General features: G+C 42.4%; 1 protein-coding gene across 1 annotated transcript in view; it reads left to right on the top strand.

Annotated features, from left to right (window-relative positions):
* GLG1 (golgi glycoprotein 1) overlaps window positions 1-20,072 on the top strand; it is a 66,777-nt gene extending 46,705 nt beyond the window's left edge. Inside the window, exons 9-26 of the mRNA XM_009325364.1 lie at window positions 2,879-3,000; window positions 3,673-3,774; window positions 5,684-5,837; window positions 7,533-7,670; window positions 8,512-8,598; window positions 9,489-9,551; window positions 10,234-10,347; window positions 10,737-10,825; window positions 11,711-11,828; window positions 12,802-12,894; window positions 13,430-13,567; window positions 14,882-15,005; window positions 15,353-15,495; window positions 15,733-15,834; window positions 16,482-16,589; window positions 17,228-17,348; window positions 19,236-19,342; window positions 19,832-20,072. Of these exons, the coding sequence (XP_009323639.1) occupies window positions 2,879-3,000; window positions 3,673-3,774; window positions 5,684-5,837; window positions 7,533-7,670; window positions 8,512-8,598; window positions 9,489-9,551; window positions 10,234-10,347; window positions 10,737-10,825; window positions 11,711-11,828; window positions 12,802-12,894; window positions 13,430-13,567; window positions 14,882-15,005; window positions 15,353-15,495; window positions 15,733-15,834; window positions 16,482-16,589; window positions 17,228-17,348; window positions 19,236-19,342; window positions 19,832-19,999 (2,091 nt within the window). The 3' untranslated portion in view covers window positions 20,000-20,072. The remainder of the gene's footprint in view (window positions 1-2,878; window positions 3,001-3,672; window positions 3,775-5,683; window positions 5,838-7,532; window positions 7,671-8,511; window positions 8,599-9,488; window positions 9,552-10,233; window positions 10,348-10,736; window positions 10,826-11,710; window positions 11,829-12,801; window positions 12,895-13,429; window positions 13,568-14,881; window positions 15,006-15,352; window positions 15,496-15,732; window positions 15,835-16,481; window positions 16,590-17,227; window positions 17,349-19,235; window positions 19,343-19,831) is intronic.
* The last annotated feature ends 4,958 nt before the right edge of the window (window positions 20,073-25,030 follow it).

Here is a 25,030-nt window from a genome sequence, read left to right as displayed (position 1 = left end):
GAGTGGGTCTGTGATGCTGTGGATCATCAGACAGCAGATATATGCGTCCCTTAATTGTGAGCATCAGCCCTTAAAAGATCCAGCAGCTGTACTGGCAGTGTCTAGCACCTGTGGTGCTGCTCAGTGGAAGCAATATTTTGTGCTAGAGCTGCTGGGAAACTGTTTATCAAATACGTGACTTTTATTTTGCTCTGGTCTCATCTTTGTTTTTTCTGTTCAGTCCCTTGAGCAGGTAAAACTATGATCCTTGCTAAAAGGGCAGATATTTCTGCTTTCAATTTCTAATACAGCTAATAAGTCGATAGTTAATTGTTAGTTCCACACACATCAGGATAAAAGTTCAGAGGATTATAAAGGTTATCCAGCTGCTTTTCAGCTGCAAGGGTTTGTTGTAGGAGGGAGGAAAATCCTATAAAACCTTCACTTTTATTACTGGTGCCAAATTACTCCCTCGCCCCTGCAGTCAGGGCAGCTGGCTTGCTGCTGCACATCTTGCACGTGGTTGAGAATCGGGACTGGGAATCCTGCAGTAGTGCCCAAAACAGGGCAGAGAGACTGTAGGAGGCAATCTGGTGCTTCCGAGCTGTCGTACCCAGTGCACTTTGGCCTCTTCCACTTGATAGCAACACAAACACCACTTAAACTGAGACCTGAGGAAGAATCCTGCCTATATAAATCTCTGGCCAGTTTATTTAATCTGTGTGTGTAAGAAAGTGTCAGGTTTGAGGTTTTATTCACCCATTTGTCCTTGAGGGAGTAATTCCAGTAATCATACTTGATCCCTTTTTATATGTAAACATCTGACACGAAGTGAGCCCAGCACTTTACGTGCAGCATATTGCCCGTCCGTGCAGGCTGTGTGTGTGTGTGCATGCCAGCAGAACGACTGCATTCTACTCCTTGCATTGACTCTTACAAAGTTTGTAAAGAACTTCTCACTTCTCCTGCTGATTAAGGTGCAGATCCCTATTATGAACTGGATCCTGTATTGGCTTCTGTTTGACTGCTGTCAGTCGTATAAAATGTTTCTTTTTTTATTATTATTTTTTAGTGAAAATATCCCAAGAATTTTTGAATCAACAGCTTGTGCCTGCTAGGCAGCGCTCTTCTGAGCTCTCTGCATCCCTTAGAAGCTGAGGCTGGGCCTAATTAACTTTGGCCAAGAGCGAGTTGCAGGAAATCCTGTGTTCCTCCCAGGCAGTCTGTGGTCTGTCCTCCTGATTACAAGCTTCCTATCAGATAAATCGCGCTAGCTTGTATCTTCTCCAGTTCTCTGATGCCTTTTTCTTTTTCTTCTCCGTGTTTTGTGATGTTAGGGCTTTGCCCCTGGAAGTTTCCTGGGTGGTGTTTAGGTGCAGACTTTGAAAGATGGAGGATAAAATTGTAACTGTGCTTTTGATTTAGCTGGGCTGGGGGCCAGTGACAAAAGTCATTAAGTAAGTGTCAGGATGTTAACAGTGTAGACCATTTGATGTCGGTGTGCAGTTGCCTTCTGAGCAAGCTCTCTTTTTGCTCCAACTTTGTCAGCTATAAATGTTTGCCTGTGGAATGATAGCAGTCTCTGCCCTATGTCTGCCTGTTCAGACTTTGGGAAGACAATGCTTGGTGAGAAATGAGGTGGGGCGTGGGGATCCTGGGCTGAGTAGTGGCCCACAAAGCTACCCTTCTGCCCAAAACGAGAGATTAAGTGAGATTATGAGACTTACCCAAATTCCCTTCCCCTGGCGCAGCAGATGCCTCCCAAATTCATGTTCAGATGCCATGGGCTGTGTCTGGATCTGATTTGGAAACTTAGTGCTGTGGATGCTAAACTGTGTTTCCTTATTAATGAGACAGTTATTTTTCTGAAGCTTTAATCAGAATAACGGTTTTGCAAGAAGAAAGGACTTGATGAAACTGTTCATACTGTGTTTACCTATGACAGTTGAAAGTATTCAGAAGTCACAAAAGGAGTGCAGGGATATCACAGCTTCAAGTTAGCACACCTGGTCTCTCAATCTTTGGGAAGTTTTTGTTTTCATCTTTCGCTTATACCATGGCTTCTCTTAAGTAGATTAAAAACTGATGCCCTGCTTTTGTTATATGTGTGTATATGTATGATATATATAAAAAATTTTATATTATTTTTAAATATAAAATTTTATATAGTATAATTATTTTATAATACAATAGTATTTATAATAATTTTATAGTATTTATAATAACATTAATGCTAATTTTATATAATAATATAAAATTTTAAAATGTTTACTAATTACATAGTTTTATCTTTATATATATTAAAAATTCTTTAATATAGACCAAATTGTGGTTACCCTGGCTTCCAAAAGCTTGAGCAGGCGTACCTGAGGAAATGACATTTCATGGGCCAGCAGAACGGGACATTTTATCCCGTATTTCAGTGAAACTTTTGTGTCCTCTCCAGGCAATTCAAAAACGTTTTCAAGCTTTGTTTGTAGTTAGGCAACTGGCCTTTAAACATCGATTTGGGTTTCAGTTTAGAACAGTAGATAGTCTTCATGGAAGTGTGACAAATTTGCATGTTTGGTATCATCAGCCTTATGGGATGAAGATGGATCAAAAATACAATATTCAAATTTTGCCAGTTCCATTTTGTAAATTGGCATATAAGCGGTTGAGGAATACAGTTGACCTTCAGTGCGTGATCAGTCTCCTCCAATGCTCCTTTCAGCAGCACTGGACTCCCATGTCTGGTAATCGAGTTGGCAGCAAAACTGCTTGAAATAAGCAACTGTAGAGCAGAGGTCATACCTGGTAGTGTTGTTATTGGCATAGAATTGCCACGCTGAGAAGTTGTAAGTGCTCTCATTTTGATTATTATAATTTTGTTTTCCTCTCCGCAATTTGTTTCTTCCAGCTGCAAACACTGATTCAAGAAACTGACCCCGGTGCAGATTACCGCATTGACCGAGCGTTGAATGAGGCCTGTGAATCGGTGATACAGACTGCCTGCAAGCACATACGGTCTGGAGACCCAATGTAGGTGGCTCTCGGTTACAGCTGGTTTTTTGTTTCTGTTGGGCATCCATGAAGGTTGTGTGGCTGACCAGTATAGGTGCTAAAACTTGTCCAGAAATGACGGACTCCAAGCTAGCAATTCATACAGCGTTGGAGGTGTGAACAGGAATGAGCTCTGTCTTCATTCTTGCGGTATAAGCAGGCTAGTATTTCTACAACAGGGCTGGTTTAGCTCTGGTGAAGGACGTAGCTATCTCAGGCGCTTAGATTAAATTTGTAACTTTTGATGTGCTAATTTCTCTTGCCACATAAGTCTTCAGCAATGTCACAAAGCAAAGTAACAAGCCTTGAAAGGCCAGTTAAGCAAATCCATACTGCAGAGAGAAACGTGTCCTTTATCTTCAGGTCTGATATATAGTGTCTCCTGAGCCAGATTTTATATGAAATATTCCTTATGATTTTGTCGTATATCAGACTTGCTGAGATAACTAAAACAATGGAATTTAAGAAGGGTACAAATGTGGTATACGGTTGTTTTAGATGTAATCTTTTTGAAGGAAGAGAAAGATCTTCACTGTGTTTGGACGTCTTATCTATGGTTCATTGGAAAGACTGATTTAGCAACACCAACTGTTACAAGGAGGCTCAGCACGATTATAACGGTCTGTTGCCTAACTTTTCTTCTGTTTGCAGGATTCTGTCTTGCCTGATGGAGCACTTGTATACTGAGAAGATGGTAGAGGACTGTGAGCATAGGCTCCTGGAGCTCCAGTATTTTATATCTCGTGATTGGAAGTGAGTGCTGTGAAACAAGATTTATCCTCACTTGATGCTTGTATTTAGTGTTTGTATGCATTAGCAGTTCCTTGTAAAACAGTATAGCTTATGCTTGTTCAAAAGAGGACTTTGAAGCATGCCAGGTCTGTAGGGCATTAATGCCTGTCTAGACCAGTAGAAGCAAAAGCTGCTTAGAAAATAAGGGTGATGCCCACTTAAATCAGGTACTCACTTAGAAATGGTGCAACCCTAAAAAGCATCTCAAGTTTGAGCTCTGAAATTCAATGTATCTTTAATTAAAAGTCGTCTCTCTGGCCATATTGAAGTTGAAGGTCACTTTCTGTGCAGGTTGTAACCAGTTTTATCTGCTCTGAGTGCTACAATATGGGAGTTAAGAAAACCAAGCTACTAAGTATAACAAAGAGACACTGTGAGAGGCTCCCTCCTTCCATTTCTGCCTTTTTTCAAATTCTCTAGGTGTGATTACAGCCTGTAGAGCAGATGCAATTCCCTTTGGAGCACTGCTTTTCCAACTTTCTCATCCAAAGATGGCAGTGCTTTGTTTTAAATATATACAGAGCCCCTGTGCCTGTGTGGGTTAAGATGAGGAGAGTATAAATTTGATAAACATGACCAGTGAGGAAAGAACAAGTGTTTGGCTTTTCTTCTGGAGAAGGTTGAGAGGTGAGGAAGTACAGTACATCAAATGGGGTTACTTCAAGAAATGGAATAATTGTTCTCAGTGACTACAAGGAGTGTAAGGCAAGAAGTCATGGGCTTTGATTACTGCAAAGGGTATTCAAATCAAACATTAAGACAACCTGACTCATAGCTGTATCTATGGGCAGCATTGCCAGTAGTTAAGAGCTGACATGCTCTGTGAACCTTCTGCTTTTAAAATACATGGGGCTTCATGGACTAGAGAGTTTAGGATTTTGTGGCTGTTTATTTAGTCATCTCGATAGCTGTCTTCATGGGTAGACAAGAATACTCTAATTTTTTTTCCTCCTCTTCCTTTTTCCCTTCATTGCTGGTTCTCCTGCCTGTACCACGTTTCCAGCAGGTAATTCGTTGCTTGAGCCAAACTTAAGTGATTGGAGGAAGGAAGACTGAGTATTTGCGTTTTGCTGGGAGTAAAGATAATTCTAATTCATATTGCAGGCTGGGCAACATTGGCTCATCTTTCTTGTTTAACCACTGTTTCCTAAAACTGGCTTATGAAAACTGTTGTATTAACTGTGCGCCTAGCACAGATGCATGGAGTAGAACTGGTTTTCTTAGTACTTTTATCATTATCTATATAATTGTGTCCACTGATATCACTTGATGTTTGCCTTCTAAAGTGTTGTAGAAATCTGAAGTTTCCACTTTAGAAAGCTGGCAATATCTCACTTTAAGGTAATTAGATGTCATCTGAAGAGATCTGCACTTGCAGTTTTCTTGTATGCAAAAGCAAGGGATGCTGAGTCTTCAGTTAGCTCAAATCCAGAGCAGACAATAATTAATCTAACTCATTTCTATGAAACTGGCATTTCAAACTGGCAGCAGTACAAAACCACATAAGATATACAAGTGAAACATGGTATGTACCTGCTTTTCTGCTGCTTTAGGGCATCAAGGAGATGATTTCTTCTCTCATGTGTCAGCATTTGGCTGGCATGCTGCAGAAGAGAATGGGAGGCGCTTCAAGAAGCGGTTAAGATTTAATCTGTAAAGATCTTAGTGTATTTTTGCAACATTAGGGAGTTGATTCCAAATTGAGTGACAAGCATTTTGCCACCTGTTGGTTCAATTGGTTAGACACCGCTGCTAAATGATGTGGTGGTATATGAAACTTGAAGTAGATTTTTCTGCCTCAAAAGCATTTCAGAATATGAAAAACGTTAAAGGTTTGAATAAAGTGCTAGTGATAACTCTTCTGTTGCAGATTGGATACAGTCCTTTACCGCAAGTGTCAGGGAGATGCCTCCCGTCTCTGCCATACTCATGGCTGGAATGAGACTAGTGAGCTGATGCCTCCAGGGGCTGTTTTCTCCTGCTTGTACAGGCATGCGTACCGCACAGAGGAGCAAGGAAGGAGGGTAGGTGCTTGAGTGCAACTACTGCTCTTTGATCTGTGGTAGAAGGGTTGTACGTACATTTGGAAGCTGGACACACTGTGCTAAAACTGCAAGAACTGGCAAAAGCTACTTAAAAGCATTTACCGTAGGTGGTACTTGCACTGCTTCGGATGCCCAACTCCTCCTCAAGTGTGCCTTGGAGGTCTGTGGTGGTGTTCTGGCAAGGCAAAATAGCCACATCAAGATGTGACAGTTGCCCGCAGGGGGAACTGTGTGCTGACAACAACTTATGTATATCTGTTTAGACACAGTGCAAGTCCTCCCCTTGTCTTTCCAAAGAGGAATCCGATTCCTTGTAGATCGCTAGCATAGCTGCAAAATTGGTTTTATGCAAAAAGGAGTTCCAAGCCCAGCTTTCCTAGGCTGTTTCTAATTAAGTTTTGATTTGAGTACAACTTCAGATTATACCCCATTAAATTCTTCCTATGGCTATAAAACATCCTTTCAATTCTCTGGAGCATACTGTACTGGTAAATGTGCTTATGCCGTCTTTAAAGAAGACAGCAGGGATCTGACTTGCTGCCCTGCAATCCGGAGATCCACCATAATCACATTTGTTTGGTTCAGAGCTACTCTTTTCAAGTTTGCTGCCCTCTTGTGCCTTTATCCAGGCACTCCCTTGAAAGCAGCTGGGTACTCGGTTCCATTTCTTTTGGCACTGTAGTGTACACAGCCCCTAGGAGTTGGTGGGTTTACACAATGGCCTGGCTTAAAAATTAATTTCTACAGCTTGATTTAAAAGATCTTTTGTGGCAGAGGTCAAGTATTGATTGAAAGCATCTCTCTTTCAGGAATAATTTTTTTTAATGCAGTTTCTTAGTCTGCTGAGTTGAGACTTTTTAATTCCATTTTATATTAGTGCTGACCAAAGAAATCAATAGCCAGCCTGCAAATAATCTATCGGAGAGAGAGAAAAGGCTTTTAAATGTATCTTTCTTGTGGAAGGTAGGCTAAGGGAGCAGCTGTCATTTTGAAATTTAGCATTTGAAAGCAAACTCATCAGAGGTTAGGTCTGTACTTTTTTTCCAGTGCTGTCCACAAAATGCTAGGTAACTTCCAGTGGTTTAGATTTTTAAATGTATGAAGTTTTAAGCTTCAACCGGTGCATTTTAGGTCTGACAAGCACCATGCCAGTATCCCTTGATTTTCTACAATTTCTTTCTTCCTCAGTCTTGGCAAATGCTGGCTCCGATGTGCTGCAGTGGGGATTGCTGAGAAGAAATTACAGCTGGACTATATTGCCTCATTCTGGGCTTCCCTTTTGGTATTGAGGGCATGAGCTATTTTGACCTTCTTCTCCAGAAGCAAGTCTGTAGCTTTGAATGAAGGGGGCAGTGCAGCAGATAATCTAGGGACCTGCTTTGACATCTTATTTCAAAAGCAAAGGGAAGGTTTAAGAGTATAAGATTTATTTTAGGGGAATGAAAGGAGCCTTCCTCCAAACTAAATGACAAAGCTTCAAACTCTTTTGGAGCCTGGATTGCTTGTGGGGGCCCTGGCAGGTTTGTGCTTAGCAGTACAGGACAACTTCTGTACTTTCTGGGATTGCTGATGGCATTCGTGGTTACTCTCAGTACTTCACCTGACAGCATCTTGGTTGTGTTGTACGGATTTAGAGAGACCCCATATGCTAAACGCTCTTTGCCCTCTTTGCAGCTATCGCGAGAGTGCAGAGCAGAGGTCCAGAGAATCCTCCATCAGCGTGCCATGGATGTGAAGCTGGACCCAGCCCTCCAGGACAAGTGCATGATTGACTTAGGGAAGTGGTGCAGTGAAAAAACGGAGACAGGGCAGGTACTGTACACAGTAACACTGCTAATTCATTTGCAGAGCTGGAGGGGCAGGAAGGGCAAAAAAAGGGATAAAGGGACATCTTGTTGTTAGCTGTCTTTCTATACCTGAGAATATATTAAAAATGCATGCAGTTTCAAACATAATATCCGCTAGACTGAGAGACGGAGGTGATACGAAGAAGCTTTGCACCTACTGCATGGCTTCAGTAGGTTCAAATGCGTAGTGAAATGGGAAGGGGATAGTTAACAAGGACTTTAATGAAGCAGCCCCACCCCACCCGGACTCTTATTTGTAATACGCTATTACAAGCTTGACATTTCCCACATAAACTTTATCCCATTTCCATTTGGCAAATACTGACATGCTTCCTGTGTTTATACAGAACTGAACTAACATCTGCTGCTACGTAACAAAGTTTCAAAAAATTAATTTCATGTTAAATTGCTGTGCCTTAGCATAGCTGTAGGGGAGGAGCCATTCAACAGCAGATGCAGTAGAGTATACGCCACTGTCTTTTTGAAGTGCCCATCATAGGTTGTAGTTTGGGTAATTAACCTCTCATTGAGGTTATGTGAAGGGCAAATTAAATGTCGTATTCCAGAAGTGAAAGCACATCATGCAGGTTCTGAGAACAAGCGGTAACATCCTAGACCAACATTCTCAATTGCTATAATGTATATGTGTTCTGGGAGTGCCAGTAGAGGAGTGGGATTAAATGAGACTTAGGACTTTACAAGGAGGAGGGCAGTTTCACATGTGTTACAGTATTTCAAACCCAAATTTTCAAATTGGGTTCTTGGAAAAGAATTAACTGAACTCACTGAACTGTCTGTTTTTGTAGGAGCTGGAATGCCTTCAGGACCATCTTGATGACTTGGTGTCTGATTGCAGAGACATAGTGGGAAACCTCACTGAGCTGGAGTCCGAGGTGAGCGGTTTTCAGCCTGGGATAAAGGGAAGAGTTGAGTGTGTCTAGTTAAGAATGTCATTTTGATAGTGATGAAAAAAAGTGAGGTTAGAGTTAGCTGCAGAAATGCAGCTCTCTGGGATCAAGCAGAGACCATCCATTCTAACCCGTACAAGGTGAGTTTTCATGGGGGGTTCTTGAGGAAGAGAATTGAATTTTAGACTGGTGATGACATTTCTCCTGCTTAAAATCAGTTATGGTACTGAAGCTAAGATTTCTTGCACAGGTAACCCAGTTATCTTTAATACAAGTCAAGATATGTCATGGGACTTCATTTTTTGGTCTTGCTTGCAAGTAGTTTTGAGTACCATATTGCAACTTCCTTCCCCTGTCCCAAAAATTTTGCAAGAAGTAACTGCCAGGTGCATCATTAGAGGTTTTCAGTGAGGTCAGCAGCTTTACCTATTTTATGAAGCTACATATTTGACTGTCTTGCCCCAAACTGTTCCCCGTGTCGCTTAAAATTTACATTGTGCCCTAGGGAAAGCTTCTTCCCAGTGGTTACAAAATGGTTTGTTCAGAACTATCATTAGTTTAACTCCTGCCTAGGTGTAAGGTGATTTCTAGTGCTGTAGCTTCCAGTTTGGAGAAGGTTGGCTGAAATATCCAAGCAGTGAGTTTCTGTGGAGACCAGGCTTTTCCCTTAAGCTGGGGGGCTTGTCTTGCATTTGCCACATTGCTGGCAAGAGTGAACCTTAGGATTTCCAGAACTGAAGGGCAAAGCTGTCTGGATTGCATCTTTCAAAACCGTGTAAACTGGGTTGAGTTTAACTTGTTATCACAGGGGTTTTTTTAGAGTCTTTTTTCTTGTCCATTCACTCTGAAAATGAAATATTGCATGTTTTCTGCAGGACATTCAAATTGAAGCCTTGCTGATGAGAGCGTGTGAGCCCATTATCCAGACGTTCTGTCATGTGAGTACTCCGTAATAGTGTGAATGTCTTTGGGGAAAAAACACTCTGTGGGAAAGGTTTTTTAGTATTAGTTCTTGGTGTACTTGCTACACTTCAAAAATAAAATCAGATGTAAGCAGTTATAAAAGTCTTTAATTAAAAAACCACCCTAAAACAAAAATTCTTTGTTCCATCTAGTATTTCTGCTGTTGTCAGAGCCCTAGCATAAAAGCTGGAGTTTGAAGATGAAAATTGCCCTGTAATTGGAAAAAAAAATCACTCTTTACAGTGGGTTAAAAACTAAACTTTTTCCTTCCCTCTTGCCCGCAAGCAGTGTGTCTAGCCACTCCACTCTGTGCAGCTGCTCAGCATCGCTGAAATAACTTCTTACATTGCTCTAGGATTGAGTAGTTAAATAGCAGTGAAGGCACCTAGCTGTAATACTTCATGTAAGCATTGGGTCTCTGCAGTATGTTCTCCTGAGTCTAAAGTGTGCATGTGCCTGAGATGATTCTTTTCTGAACTATATCTATAAATACTTGTGTGGTACAACTCTTGGGTGGTCAGGTAATGGTGAGTGTAAGCTCACAATAGAGTGTGGCACTGCAAGTTCCATTATTTCCTGGTCACAGTGGGCTAAAGGAGCATAAAAATCATGACTTGTAAGAGTAGCTCGTTTTTAAGCTTTTCATCTCTTCTTCAGGAGGTTGCGGATAACCAAATTGATTCTGGGGACCTGATGGAGTGTCTAATACAGAACAAACACCAGAAGGAAATGAATGAAAAATGTGCAATTGGAGTTACTCATTTCCAGCTGGTAAGCAGCGCTTTCCTCTGCTCTCAGTGGAAGCTTGTTCTGTTCGTTGAGGGTGTTGACAGGAATTAGCTAATTATGAAACCCCTCCTTCTTTGAGATTGATTTCCTACTGTATTTAAAGTGCTCTTGTGAATTCACATGAGCATGCATGCCTGGTCATAAATGGTCACTTCTGGAGATGATTTATTTTCAGGCCCTCCTTCCTTCCTGGCGTATGGTAGATAGGGTGCCAGCTTCTTCAGCAGTGCAGCGTCCTCCTTGCTTCCACAGTAATAAGTTATGGACAAAAGCATCTGCTGATTGTATGGGTCAACAAGTGTTCTTTTTTCTTTTTTTTTTTTTTTTTCCTCTGGGTAACCAAAGTTGTTTTCCTCATTTCTCTCTTGCAGGTTCAAATGAAAGATTTTAGGTTCTCATACAAGTTTAAAATGGCTTGCAAGGAGGATGTGCTGAAACTTTGCCCCAACATCAAAAAAAAGTATGTAGCACCTGACCAAACAGCAATCTGACTGTATAAATACATAATAAAGTTACAGGATATTTCATGATAGGACAGAAAACGCTGGACTTCCTTTAAAGGCTGATTGGTTTGTGTGTTTTCCCTTAGTGACTCCATTCTGCAGATGCTTAAGGTAGAGGCATTGCTTGCCTCTTTTAAAATTACTTCTGCTTTACTCTTGCATACAAGCCTGTCCTCTTTATTTTTCTTGCTCTGAAAATAGCTAATGATTATGATTAGTGGACTGCATGTCCCAGGCTGTTTTATGTCCTTGCTGGATTCATCGTCTTCTAAGATGCAGGCTACCGTTGTTCCAGTTGCTGATCTGGGAAGGGAAAATATCCCACTTGTTTTAGCTGGTTTATTCATTTCAGTTTAAGGGGTTTTTTAATGGCCTACTGCCATGACATAAGGGTAAATTACATACAAGGTCAATCCTGTTCATGGATGGCAAGACTATTTGCATTTTATGATATAAATGCCCTTCCCATAATGCAAAAGGATTGTTTGCAATGCCATGTAGGTATTGACCTTCATCTATTTCTGAGATTAAGTAAAGCTTTTCTACAGTGCTCCCATGACTTAGGAGCCGAGGTCTTGCTGGGCAGGGGTGTGGTGGGATTTTGAATATCTTCCTGTCTGCTGATCTAGACTCCAATTAGATAGCATCAGATTTAGGTTTTAATTGTGATCCAGTTACTCTACATAGAGCCGTACCCAGGCTACAAGTAAGCATAGATGCACAAGGACTTTGTGGTGTGTTTGGATTCTTGGGGTGAATTTCTCTGATGTGGTGATCCAACACCAATCTTGGCTGGTCTAAGTGAAGGGTATATGGGTAAAAAGCTGTTTTCTTTTCTGCAGGGTGGATGTAGTGATCTGTCTGAGCACAACTGTGCGCAATGATACTTTGCAGGATGCCAAGGAGCACAGGGTCTCTCTGAAGTGCCGCAAACAGCTGCGTGTTGAGGAGCTAGAGATGGTAAACATGCATGAAACTCCTGATCTGCCTGCTCTTCTAGTGAGGTCCTTGAATTAAAGCTTCCTGGTTTGTCCACCCTGGAAAAAAGAGGAAGCTCATTTGTAAGATGTATCTAATTTATTTTTTCCACTCTTCTTACAACATGAGTCTCAATTGCCCTTCACGGTGAAAGTAATGATTGTCTACCTTAATTCCTTAAATATAGTCTCATGAAGGCTAAGGCAAGCTAAATAGTCATTGGAATTTCAGCTGGAAGTGATTATGTTTAGTGTTAGACAGCAGTGTGCTACACATGCTGATGTCCCTAAAGTCCTCTAGGAGAGAATAAAAGCTTCATTTTACAGACTGAGGAAACAAGCACAGATGAAGCAACTCGACTCCAGCTGCTCTAAGATGCTCAGTGGATAAATAAGAGTAGTATTTGTTCTGGTACGCAAGGCTGCCTCTCAACTTCCTGCTGCAGTGCTTGCAGCAATGAACTCGTGAGGTCTTTGTCCAGTAGATATTGTTTGAGTGTTAAAGCTTCACTTTAAGTAGGCCCGTATCAGAAGATGCAGCACTCTTGCCTTTGTATGGAAGAATTCAAATGCTGGGCATCACTAAAAGCAGGAAACTTCACATCCTCCAGATCACCCAATAGATGAGTGGTTATTAATATGTCTTTTGGCTGTCTTGGACGTTTGTGTCGATGCCCTTTTGGGAGGAGCAGTGGAAACAACTTGCCAGCTCTAAAATTCGGTTTAAACCCTTTCTTCAGTGTAAAAAGCCAACTGATCCACTGCATGGATTTGCAAAGTTGATTTCCCACTAACACCACCTCTCATGCCCAAGACCCTTAAATTCGAAGAAACCGACCTGCCTGTTGTGAGAGTTGCTTGCTTTTTGTTAGTAGAGGGCTCTAGTTAATAGATTAACAAAGTAAAATAGTCTTTAGAGTCCTATTTAAAAGTTGGTATTGTAATTTATCCTGCAGACTGAGGATATCAGACTTGAACCAGAACTGTATGAGGCTTGTAAAAGTGACATCAAGAATTACTGCCAAAACGTGCCCTATGGCAATGCTCAGGTAATGGATTTTATTAATAATTTACAATTTAATTTGTACTTCCATTTCAGAAAACTTTTGAAGAACACTTTTGCCCCTGTGATTTTCATTTTGATACCACCGAAATCTTTCATTAGTATTTTGGAGCATAATCTTTTTTCCCCCACTGGTTCACAAGCATTAATATTGGGTGAATGCAATGCTGTGAGCAATTCATTCCTCAATTAATGCTAGTTTTAAGCTATTAGCAGCTGGTTACTGCAAATGTTGCTAAAAATTTCTTAGGCATAATGTCTGCAAGACGAGGTGGGGTTTTGGAGTAAGTCCAGGTGGCCCTCTTCCTCTCATTAAATCTTTGTGAGAAAAGATGAGCTTAAAGCAAGTCTTGGAAATAAGCGTTGGTAATGACTTTTGATAAAATCTAGGCATTGGGAACCTAACTGCATAAATCAGGTGAAGATAGCCATTAGGGGAACACATAGCTGCGTGTTTTGAGCAGCATATGACAGAATCATATCAACAATGTGTCTGTTATGATTGCAATACTGTGTTGTAGATTATCGAATGCCTGAAAGAAATCAAGAAGCAGTTGAGTACCCGGTGCCACCAGAAGGTGTTTAAACTGCAGGAGACAGAGATGATGGATCCGGAACTGGACTACACGCTCATGAGAGTCTGCAAGCAGATGATCAAGGTAATGGTAGTGTGCTGATTTAAGAGGGTGAGGTTGGGGTGCAAGAGTTCTACCCGTTTTGAGATTCCCATAAAGGCTTGTTTACAAGACTGCTGTGTTGTTTCGGAAGTATGATTGCTTTTTTGCAAAGTAATCAGTTTCTTAACTCTGAATCAGGCTGAGGTTTCTTCAGGGCTCTTCTCTTCAAATGTACTTCCTCTAAATATCTGATCAAAGCCTGTGCACTAATAAATTCCTTCCTAACTGCCAGCAGAATTGAGGAGGAAGTCTGTGCTGAGGCTTCTAATACAGTTTTCATCCGGTCGGTTTGGATTTGGATTGGCTTCTAGCAAAGGTGAAGAAGTTAATGATTACAGAGAGGAGTAACATCTTCAGTTCGCTGCCGACATAGTGCACGCAGACTTTCATCAAACTGATAAAGCAGGCAAAATCACGCAAAACTTAAAATTAGAAATGCTGGCTTGAAGTGGTACCACGTGGAAAGCAGCAGTGAATGTTAATACAAGACACTCTTGCACAGTAGCCAGAATTGCAAGGCCTGAAACACTAGTATGTGTGGTCTGGACGCAGTACCCTGAGTCTGTATTGTGGCCGAAGCAGAATATCTTGAGAATTTATTGCTCTCCAGTACAGACTCATGCTTTTTAAAAAAGACCTGTAATCTCACCAAAATGGTGAGGATTAGAAGATGCAACAGCCTTATCTTACACCCACAGAATTAGTTTCTAACAAAAGAAATTAGTACCTTGGTCTGAATTTTGCGTAAGCTGGTTCACTTTTGACTATCTAATTCAGGGCAGGAATGGGCAAATTAGTATCAGTGAGCTGTTCTCTGCTTTCTAGTTCTGTATGGTCTGGCTTAGTCCTGAGTGTTACTAATGAAGTCTTTACCTGTTGCTTTGTCCAGCCAGCATTTGTGCAGAACAGCAGTATAGGCTTAAGAGATTCCATTTTTAGTGTCTAAAATAAAGGGGAGCGAAAGTATAATTTGGTGGGTATTTCTTGCAAAGTGTGCTGTAAGTTAACAGAAAATAAAGGCAAATTGCTTTTGATACTGCCAACACAAGCTGGTGCCTAGAAGCCAGTCAAGACTGTACAGCTTAGTGCTCAGCAAGCAGAGATATTCGTGCCCGTAGTCAATTTAGAGAGTAGCACTGTTCTTTTTAATAGGAGGTGTTGGGGCTAGAGAGTGTGTCTGTATACCTCTGGGTTGGGCAGGTGGTTATTCTTTTCCATGAATATGGTTGTGTTGTGTTGTTTTGTTTTTCTCAAGTGCTTAGTGATGAAACTTGGGGGTTTTGGGGTTTTTTGTAGCGGTTTTGTCCAGAGGCAGACTCAAAAAATATGTTGCAGTGTTTGAAACAAAACAAGAACAGTGAAGTGATGGATCCTAAATGCAAGCAAATGATTACCAAGCGCCAGATTACACAGAACACAGGTACCTTCTTCTGAAAAAAACTTACCTGCCTGAGCCGTTGAGTGGTCTCTGCATGGCTGAAAGAATATTTGCTTTGTTTTACTCTCCTTCGTGGTTGTCAGAGCACACACTGACTTTATTCAGTCAAGTTCTTGAGGGTCAGCATGCGTTATTGGATCCACTTTCTTCCTGAAGCTCTTACCTCACAAGTTAAAACTCTGTTGTGAAAAAATACTATTTTTCCCCAAAATTAAATGTATCAGTGGTACAACGTCATCCGGGAAATTTCTATCAAATCTCTGAGTGTTATGTTCTGTAATCTGAAGAGATGTGTACTCCAGTGAAGTTCTGTCATCTTTCCCGGTTAGACTACCGCTTAAATCCAGTGCTCAGGAAGGCGTGCAAAGCAGACATACCGAAATTCTGCCAAAATATCCTGAATAGGGCCAAGGATGATACAGAGTTGGAAGGACAAGTCATCTCATGCCTGAAGCTGAAATACGCAGACCAGGTGAGTAGAGCTGGTGCATGCAAATGAGAAGCTGTGCAGGATTGTGCTGAGCAACAGTCACTGAATAACAAATCAAACTTGGGCTTGTGGTGTGTTTGATGTATGTAACAGGCTGCACATAAATGAGTTTTTACGCTCCTATACAAGTGTTACAGAATACACAGGTTAAAATGCAAGGTGATTGATTTCTGAAAAGAAAGGTCATTGAGTGGGTTAATGACTTTCTCCGCTTAATAGCGTCTCTCTCCAGACTGCGAGGACCAAATTCGAGTGATAATCCAGGAATCAGCTCTTGATTATCGGCTGGATCCCCAACTTCAGATGCACTGTTCTGAAGAGGTAGGAGAAGTAGCTCAGCAGCTACTTTTTCAGGATGGAAACTCCCTTCGTGAAACAGATTTTGTTTCTTAAAGCATGAACTGTCCTGATAATTAAAACAGACAAAAAACCCCTTTGAACTGCTTCTAGCTAGTCAGGCTCTCTGCTTGTCATTTTTGTCTGGTGTGCAAGAATTGCAGTTTCCTGTGCAGCGCTAATATAAAATTAATTTTTTCATCTGGGATCTCATCAGTACTCGTGACTATGGAAAAATACTGCTTTCCTGTTGTAAAAAAAGGTGTGCTGGTTCTCTGGTCTTGTCAACCTTAACTGGAATACAGTCAGATTTTGAGCTTGCACTTTTGAAAGCCGAATCAGTCATGTCTCAAGTATTGCTTATTTCATATCTTAACATTATTTTTACGCTGTTTTCCTCCCAGCTTTCCTCTCAGTACCGTAACATTGACTCCTTGCTGTTGGGTTTCGAAGGGTATGCATATTGCGTGAGCCAAACTGCATTTGGCTCTGGGGATTCTGGGGAGCGAAGTATCTCATTGTGTGCTCTCTAGCTGCACCCTGTGATGAACTGATACATTGAGATATAAATGTGCTAAAAGGCTGAATAATTGTTGTGAACTACTTACATTAAAATACCTTTTTCAAAATAGATTTCCAACTTGTGTGCGGAAGAAGCAGCAGCTCAGGAGCAGACTGGGCAGGTGGAAGAATGTCTGAAAGTGAATCTGCTGAAAATAAAAACTGAAATGTGCAAGAAGGTAAAGGCAATAAATTGAATGTGCTCTAAAAGGCATCCCGCCCCTGCAGAAGTCGGTCATTTTTCCAGATCACAGCCCAGGCCATGTTCTAGCTAGTATGAAGCCAGAGCTCTGCAAATTTCCTTACACATCTCATTTCTGGCCTGCAGAGATTCAATTCAATTTCAGTTTGCCAGTGAAAATTGTGCCGACAATGCCTCCTTTGCAATTCCAGGCTTTGATTCTTTCTTGATTATGGTTGCCAAAATTTCATGTTACTAATCTGTTTTCTGTTGCTGTCTCCATTGCAGGCTTCCTGAGTGCTGGGTATGGCCTAGGCACTGGCTATGATCAGGGGCTGTATGAGTTGCCCCCGTGGCTGTGGCACCTTATTTCAGTTCTAACTGAAGTAACCCTGGCATATTGACTTTGTATTTTAGATTAATATGGGTATTTTAATGACCACAACTATGGTAACCCTTATAAACCAGGACATTTAATCCAGCCTAAACCAGCATTCATAGCCTCATCCAGGGACAGTGGTGTTTTTTCTCATGATCCTGGATTTAAAAAGATGATGCGCCTTTCAGAAACAGAGCAGTATGAGTTTTGTTCTCTCTCCTTTTTTTGAGATGTACTTGTAATTCCCCCCTCCCTAGGAAGTGCTCAACATGCTGAAAGAAAGCAAAGCAGATATATTTGTTGACCCAGTGCTCCACACAGCCTGTGCCCTAGACATCAAACACCACTGTGCTGCCATTCCACCAGGGAGAGGACGCCGTAAGTGCTCGTGCTTTACTCGTATAACCTCTCAGTCCTGAGGGCCTTAATGCTGGTAAGAGAATGCAGCCTATCTTAGGTACCGGATCTTTCCACCAGTCCTTCGCGGGTAATGCAGTGGAATGGCTGCAGAGGTGGTAGATGCCACTAGAAGATGGCTATCAAGAAGGCCTTTCCTTGTGTTCAGGGTGGGACCAGTTCTTCAATCCTGATATAATATCCTTGCAGCCTTATCTGCAAATTTAATCAGTACATTTTATATTCCATCATTCATATGATTACTGACAATAGCATGTGATACCAGATCCGTAACCCTTTTGCAAAATCCCTCCTCAGTTAAAGCCTGTTGAAAACAAGCTCTTAATAGACATGGTCTGAAGTACATGGACTCATTTTTCAGTGAGGCTTATCTCCCACCCTGTATCAGCTTCACACAGGATACAGCTCCCAAGCTTAAGCTTGCTTAGGACAGTGTTACATCGGACTGCATCAAAAGCTTTCCTGGAACTAAGCTGCTTCTCTTGCAGAAGCAAATCAATTTGGTTTCACAAGATTCATTTGTAGCTAAACCCCCTTGGTCCTTCTTTCTTTATGTCAGTCTTTGTCCATGGTTGGCTTCTTTGTTTCAGTGTTTTTGACAGACAAAATTGAACTGAAGTCCTTTGATCGTCTTTTTTCTTTGCTTAAATGTACCGTTTTCTTTCTTTTCCAATATTACAGAGGGTAGGTAATCTTTACTACATTTTGTAAGTTCACATAGCAGCTAAAGGCTTTGAGACTTCAGCAACTGTTCCAAGCCCCCTAAGACTGAGTTCATCAGGTTCAGACCACTTGAAACATAATTTGTTTATTTCCTAACCCATTCTTTCCCTGTTTGAGGTCGAGCTCTTGTACTTTGTTACTGTTAATAGGCTAGTATGGCTGTTTAAGGAAAGCTAGTGAGGAAAAAAGTTCTGAACTTTGCCATCTTTCTGAGTTTATCTGGCATTAAAAATAGCAGCCAAGTATTTTCCTGATCATTATCTTTCGTGCTGGTTTCTGAATGCCTTTCTGAAATTCTGGATATCCTTTATTTATTCCTGTTTTGTCGTAATTCTTTTGATGTGTGTTCTGACGCGTTTGCACTGAAGGTATGCAGAAGTTTGTAGCTTAGAGAGGGCTCTGCCTCCGAGTGTTTGAACTGACAATTGTGTTTAAAAAGTCTGGAGTTAGCTTAAAGTTTGCAGCCTTTTTGCTATGAACAAAATAACTCTTCGGTGCAAAGCAGAAAGCATCCAATTAGGGATTATTCAAGTAAGGTAGTGTAAGTATAAAATAATTGTCAGTGTCTCATGAGCATATAAAAGAGCTTATGAATTAGCCAAGGCGCCCCGTAGGCACCCAGAACATTGGGATCCCATTTCCTTTGCACAGAACTGTGCGAAAACTCAGGAAGTTAAACCTTTCCAAAACATTTTGTTGATCAAAAGAAACTCCTAACGAGCCTAAGGAGATACACTGTGTTTTTTCCTGAGCTGAATTTGATCTTAGTTCTCTCTAAAGGGTGGTGGCGTGGAATTTAGAGTACAGCTCACTGAAGGTGCAAATTTTTAAGACTTGATAAAGTTGCATGAATTACATCTTGGATACATACTGTAATTTCTTTTTGGAAGTCAAAATTCCTTGCACCTCAAAATGCAATATTAATCATGAATCTTAGTGAAATTGCTAGCATCAAGGGTACAACAGGGCTTCGTATCCAGTCTGTCAGGCTGGCTAGTCTGTTTAGAAAGCTATGTAACCGTCAGCCTTCAGTAGAATGGAAGTGTCCCTTTCCAGCAGCCTTCCCGTAGCATGTTGTTGAAGCCAGCGTTTCTATTTTGTGACACCATCTTCTCCGCATTACAGAAATGTCATGCTTAATGGAAGCTCTGGAAGATAAGCGTGTGAGGTTGCAGCCTGAATGCAAGAAACGCCTTAATGATCGTATTGAAATGTGGAGCTATGCTGCAAAGGTGACTATGTAAAGGATTTCAGTAAGCTACCTCCTTTTTTTTGCATTGGATCTTTCTGTTGCAAGCTATTTATGAGAGGTTTCAACTGCAATGAAATTCTTGTCTCTGAAGTTAGCATTTTGAGTTTGGTCCAGAAAAATTGAAATCGGGTGTCCTTTTTTGAACTTGGATACCTTACTCTCTCAGTGTCTGGGATGCATCCCCAACAGTGCAGAATTAAACTGTCGTTTGTGCACACAGGGCTTGGTCTGCTGTAGAGAAGGTCTGGGGCAATGAAATAGGGTCAGCAGAACTTCCTGTTAACAAAGCTGTCTCCTGAGCAGCAGTTCCTTCGGATGAATCATTGCAGGCCTGCTTGTTTGTGGTTCAGGCCGAGTCTGACGATGACAGGAGGCAATAGCAGTACCGGAGACTAAACTTGATAAATGCCGAGGCTGAGGGTCACATGGAAAGCGCAGCTTGGCTCATTTATTCCCTTCTCACCTCCAGGTTGCCCCAGCGGAAGGCTTTTCTGACCTTGCCATGCAAGTTATGACCTCTCCGTCCAAGAACTACATACTGTCTGTGATCACGGTCGGCATCTGTGTACTCTTCCTGATCGGCCTGATGTGTGGACGCATCACCAAGCGGGTGACAAGAGAGCTCAAGGACAGGTAGAGCCTGGATTGCCTGCTGAAGAAATGCCTGCCCAGTGCCCAGTTTTGTACAGCCCTCCTCTGTATAGTCTACCCACCCCCTCTTTCTTATTGAGGAAAGCTACTATGAACAGCTTTGGCTCTAGAAAAAAAAAAAAAAAAAAAATTAGAACAGCAGCAGGTGTTGGCTCAGTTTTCCCATCCTGGATCTCATCCACAGCATCTTCATCCTATGAAAGTTTGTGTGCAACACTGGCAGCCCAGCCAGCAGCTTTTATTACCCCTTTGTTAGCAGACTCTCGTTTACCTGCCTGTAGACAAGTCTCTATTGTACTGTTGGAACTGCCTTCACTCTCCAAATCAGACTGATATGACCTGCAGCTCAAGCAGTTTTTAAGTAAATTTTTAAAGAAAGACATACCGACTATATGATTTAGGTAATGGTTCATACTGAAATCTAGTCATCCTCTGTGGCTGGGTGAAATTGAGGCAGGAAATTAAAGGGTAAATTGCATCTTACACCACAGTTGGCCTTGTTTTGGACATCTTGCTCATCTTATGTAAAGCATCTTCAGAGCATAGTCTTGGACAACCTAAGGACACCAGTCACTGGTGTCATCTTCTAATGAATATCCTGCTTTTGTTACTGTGGATTTTTTTGGCTGAAAAGATGTCCTCCCTTTCTTCCTCTGCCACTCGCAAGATAGAATAAAATACTGACCAGGATCAAACACTCATGTGAGCTGTACAACTTGTATTTCAGTAGATTAAAGACATGGTGTAGACGCGAGGCATGTAGAGCCTGTCAGTGGCGTACAGCACTGCTGTCAGCGGGCATTAAGTGCCCTGATCTGTTACTCGGTCAACTTTTTTATTAGGGACGATACAGTAAAATTCTAACACTCCTTTTACTTTACCTCGCTGCTGCCGAGCTATTACCCTTCCGAATTAACTATTACAGATGGTATTGACGCGCTGGCAGTACGGTGCTTTGTCAGCGATGCAGAAAGCGACTGAAGGCTCAACGTGCTCTGTCTGTAAAACGGTTACTTGTGGGCTAGCGCGGTGGTTTGTAACTGGCCTGTCTGGGTCTCGATGGTTCGAGTGGTAGCACCGAAGAGTGTTTTTCGTTTCCACAGCTACAATTGATAAGGGATAGCAACTGGCGTTTTCTGGGATGTAGGACACAGGTGCTGGTCCAGAAGGCCAAGCAGGAGTGGATGGGAGGATGATAGTGGTGTAGGAAAGGCAGAACCAGCTGGATCGTTAAGGGAAGTAGCTTTCACACTGTTACCGTCAGGGCGTGCGCTCTCGCTGTATATAGTTACACTCCCAGAACGTGATACTTGCACCCGAGAGCCCAAAGAAGGTGTTTTAGAAAAGCTGCACCAGTAGTTGTGGCCTCTTCTGACCATCACCTGTGCTCCTCGAGTACAAGGAGGTCATAAGCCATGTGCTTTGGCTGAAACGTTGAGTGTGTTGGTGAAATCTAGAAGTGACTGCACGAGAGTCCGTGTGTACAGTAGGATACGCTTTATTCGCCTTTTAGATGTGCTCACCTGCGTGTGCTGCAGCAAAAATCATGTGCCTGAAAGTGTCCAACTTAGGCTGATGCTTGAACCGTAACTTTATTTTCCCACTTAGTGCACTGCTAGGTAAGACCTGACACTTCCAGTTCTCCGCGTCGTTCTCTAGAAGAACAGCGGAGGTGGTTTTGAGACTTTTTGGAGTGTGGACCAGCTGATTCTGATGATGCTGCGTGAACAGAATGGTGTATACAAAATACTATGAGCTTTTGCCGCAACTGAAGCTTTTTGCCAACGTACCTTCATCCCACTCTGAGGATGGACAGCAAACTATTAGTGATATGGTTTTAGACTTACTACGCTAGTGAGTCTTTCACAAACACTTCTGGTTTTTTATCAAAGTACTATGAACTCAAGGCAAGCAGTAGAGAAAGTCTGAGCAATGAAGGTTCAGTGGAGAATTAGTGCATGGTAGGATTCCAGTTAAGTGGTTAGGTAGAACCGACGTTAAGCCTGAATTCTTTCTCTCGCCCCTCTTCCCTGGTGCTAACGGAGCTTAACTGGCCCTCTCTCAATGTGAAGTGGAGCAGAAGAGGGACGGTTGATCGTGTCTCTTGAGGTAGCACAGGTGTATAACACCACAAATGTTAGTTTGGCAATTATAAGTATATATTGTTTCACTTGACGGAGTGCTGAAATTATTGCTGTAGAGATGGGTGTGTTTGCAGAGCTGCCGGCAAGGGAAGTGGGATCTTTGTGCAGCCTGGCTTGCTTGGCACAAGTCCTGCTTCTCGAAATGTCTATCAGGCATAATTAAATTGCTGTCGGAGGGCTTTTTTTAAACTGTTGTGACTTTCTGAAAAGGCGTTTTGTAACCTGATTAGCTTGAAAAGCCTAATTAGATGGCTTATTGTCTAGAAATAGCATCTTCCACTAAATTCCAAAAGACATTGCAGTGAAAATTGTAGGTTTGTAGCCATAGTTCTGAATGTAAACCCTGTTCAGCTCTGAAGGCGACCTTCTTTACTTTCAGATACAAGGCTTTCTGGGGTTTTTTTGCTTTTTAATTTAGAGAAGGTCGGGTGCCTGGAGCGCTGCGTTAGGAGTCTGTGGTCTATGGTCGGTGGTGTTTCGGACTGTGTCAGCAGGCTCACCTGGGAATTCGGTTTCAGTGCGAGTGCTCTGGGGTGGTGTTAGAGGTATGTGTGTGGAGGCCCTCTGAAGCAAAGGTACGATGCTAAATAAATTTCTGCATGATTTCCTCAGATGCCCTTTGTCACTGTAAGGGCACAGACCCACCTTTTAAAGGTATGACACTGGCAAAGGGTCCAGGCCATTTTATCATTGAGCATCGTTCTCTCTTCACGTTTTAAAATGGGGCCTCCTGCCACTGCCAATGACGAAATCTGCTTTTTTCGTGACTAGAAATCTACCATCCCAGTCTTGAAACAGCCTCCTCCTTTTCACATTTACCTAAAAATCTAGAGGTCTCAAAAGCACAGAAGCCCACACAAGTACTCCTCCAAAAATAACCTGCCTGTGCTGTTGCCCACACAACCTCTTGCCTGCAGGTACCCATTTTCCATTGCGGGGAAAGAAAGAAATGGTTGTAAGAAACACTGCTGTTGCCTTGAACTTGAGGAGGCTCTTGGAGAGCTGATGCTAAACGTGGTGATGCTGATGCCCCTGGGGGTGTATGGAAGGGCTAGATGACTGGGACCTAGCAAGGCATGCAGCTCTCCGTTTCCCTCCTGCTGCTCCGAGGGTTAACAAGTTACGTTTCCTAAATGACGGCGCGGGTTTAGATGACGTGGGTTAAGGGGGACTGTGCATGATGCGCACCTCGTTACTTCACTCCTGCTAGCCCGTTAGTGTTCATTCTCGTTGACCTTAACAAGCTTATTTATTGTTTACCTAGTGGGTCTCATCGAGTCCTTTTGCTGAGTTTCGACTTGGCATTCTCCTGCCTCGCCTCTGTCATTCAGGCTGCAGGAATAACTCATCTGGGTAGGAAGAAAAGTCCTGTCCAGCGAGCTGAGTACCCGTATGTTTGTGTCACTGCAAAGGGCTGGAGAAGCCCCAGTGGAGTTCAAATAGTCCTGTAACAAAATTTAAGCGTTTCACCCAGAATCTGACACTTAAAAATCCATGCAAATAGAATCAGTCTTGTTCTGAAAGAATCCACAGTAAGCGCGTTGTACGAAAAATGGCGGGGAGGAGTGAATGTCTCTAAGAACAGAAACTAACTGGGGGTGGGTGCGGAGGGAAGAAATGCGGCAAGCCAGAGGGGTCACTCGAATCCCATAATGTTGTAGAGGAATTGTGTTCAAGTTGGACGGCGACTTCTGTTAAAACACAACTTTATTATTTAGTTGAAAGAAGATTGTAGTACTTCTTGTTTTTTGCTTTATCAGTTTTGTTTAAAAAAAAAAAAAAGGTAGTTTTGAGGTGTGTGTGAGTGCATGGGTGTGGTATGAAACCGGAACCTTTCATCTAGCACTTCTGTCCCTATTTAAAATAGAGCTCTGTGGACTCAAACAGCTGTAGTGTTGGTTTGTATCGAAGTACATTCTTAATTACGGGGTTTAAAATCTTCAAGGCAGCTCCCAGGTACCGATCTTTGTGCAGCCTCCCTGCGTGGAGGCCAAACCTGCCGGCTCGCTTCCGCTCACGAATCGTGGTTAGAGGGGACCCAAATCACACGCGCCCGGGGAAAGAATTGGGCTGGTACCGCTGTTTGCCCTGTACTGGTGGAATTCCGCGTCGTACCCCCTCTGTCGAGTTCCGAACGCTGCCTTGTGTGGGAGAGGGAGGAGTAATAGCGGATTGCCACTCCCTGGCCAAAGGCAGGTTGCTGTTTTCTCCTTACACAACACCCGGATTTCATTCCATAGCTGACCGAAAGCGAGTAGATCCCTTCCTGGGTGGATCGCTGCACCCCGAAATCCCGCCCCATGGCCCCCCTGTATTTGCTGAGCGGAAGGGCTCGCCTGGCTCTCGCCTTGGGAAATACTGAACGTGGGGAAAAGGGAGAGGTGTGACTGTCGCCCGTAGACGCTCGTGCCGCATGGAGGCGATCAGAAGCTGTGACTGATGTTTGTGTTGGACTGGGCAGCGTACCAGAGAAACCAGAGCCGGGTTTTTCGGGGAGGTGAGGGGGTACCCCAGCACACTCCTTCGGGACGGCACTGCAGGCCTCCCCCACAGTGTACAAACCAGACCCAGCCGATTCCTATTGTACAGCAGAAGCTGTTTGAACGTAGTCTCTCTTCTTTTTAGTTCTAAATGTGACATTAATGAGACTTTTTTTGTAAATTGTTTTCCCTTTCTGTGTATAAATCCTGGCCGGTCCTTGTTTGGGTTTTTTTTTTTACATGTTCATGCTGTGTAATTTTGAGATGTTGCTGAGATTCTGAACATAATAATGTGCATTTTTTTCTGTACAGATGAAACGGGAGAATTTAATAAAAAGAGTCTGCAGGTTTTTACTTGTTGTAGTTTATTTCCTCCGGGGGGGCGGGGCGAGG

The sequence above is a fragment of the Pygoscelis adeliae genome, unplaced genomic scaffold (assembly GCF_000699105.1).
Source record: "Pygoscelis adeliae isolate BGI_AS28 unplaced genomic scaffold, ASM69910v1 Scaffold326, whole genome shotgun sequence".
Taxonomy (NCBI): Eukaryota; Metazoa; Chordata; class Aves; order Sphenisciformes; family Spheniscidae; genus Pygoscelis; species Pygoscelis adeliae.
The sequence above is the reverse complement of the archived record's forward strand: the minus strand, read 5'-3'. Positions and strand labels throughout refer to the sequence as shown.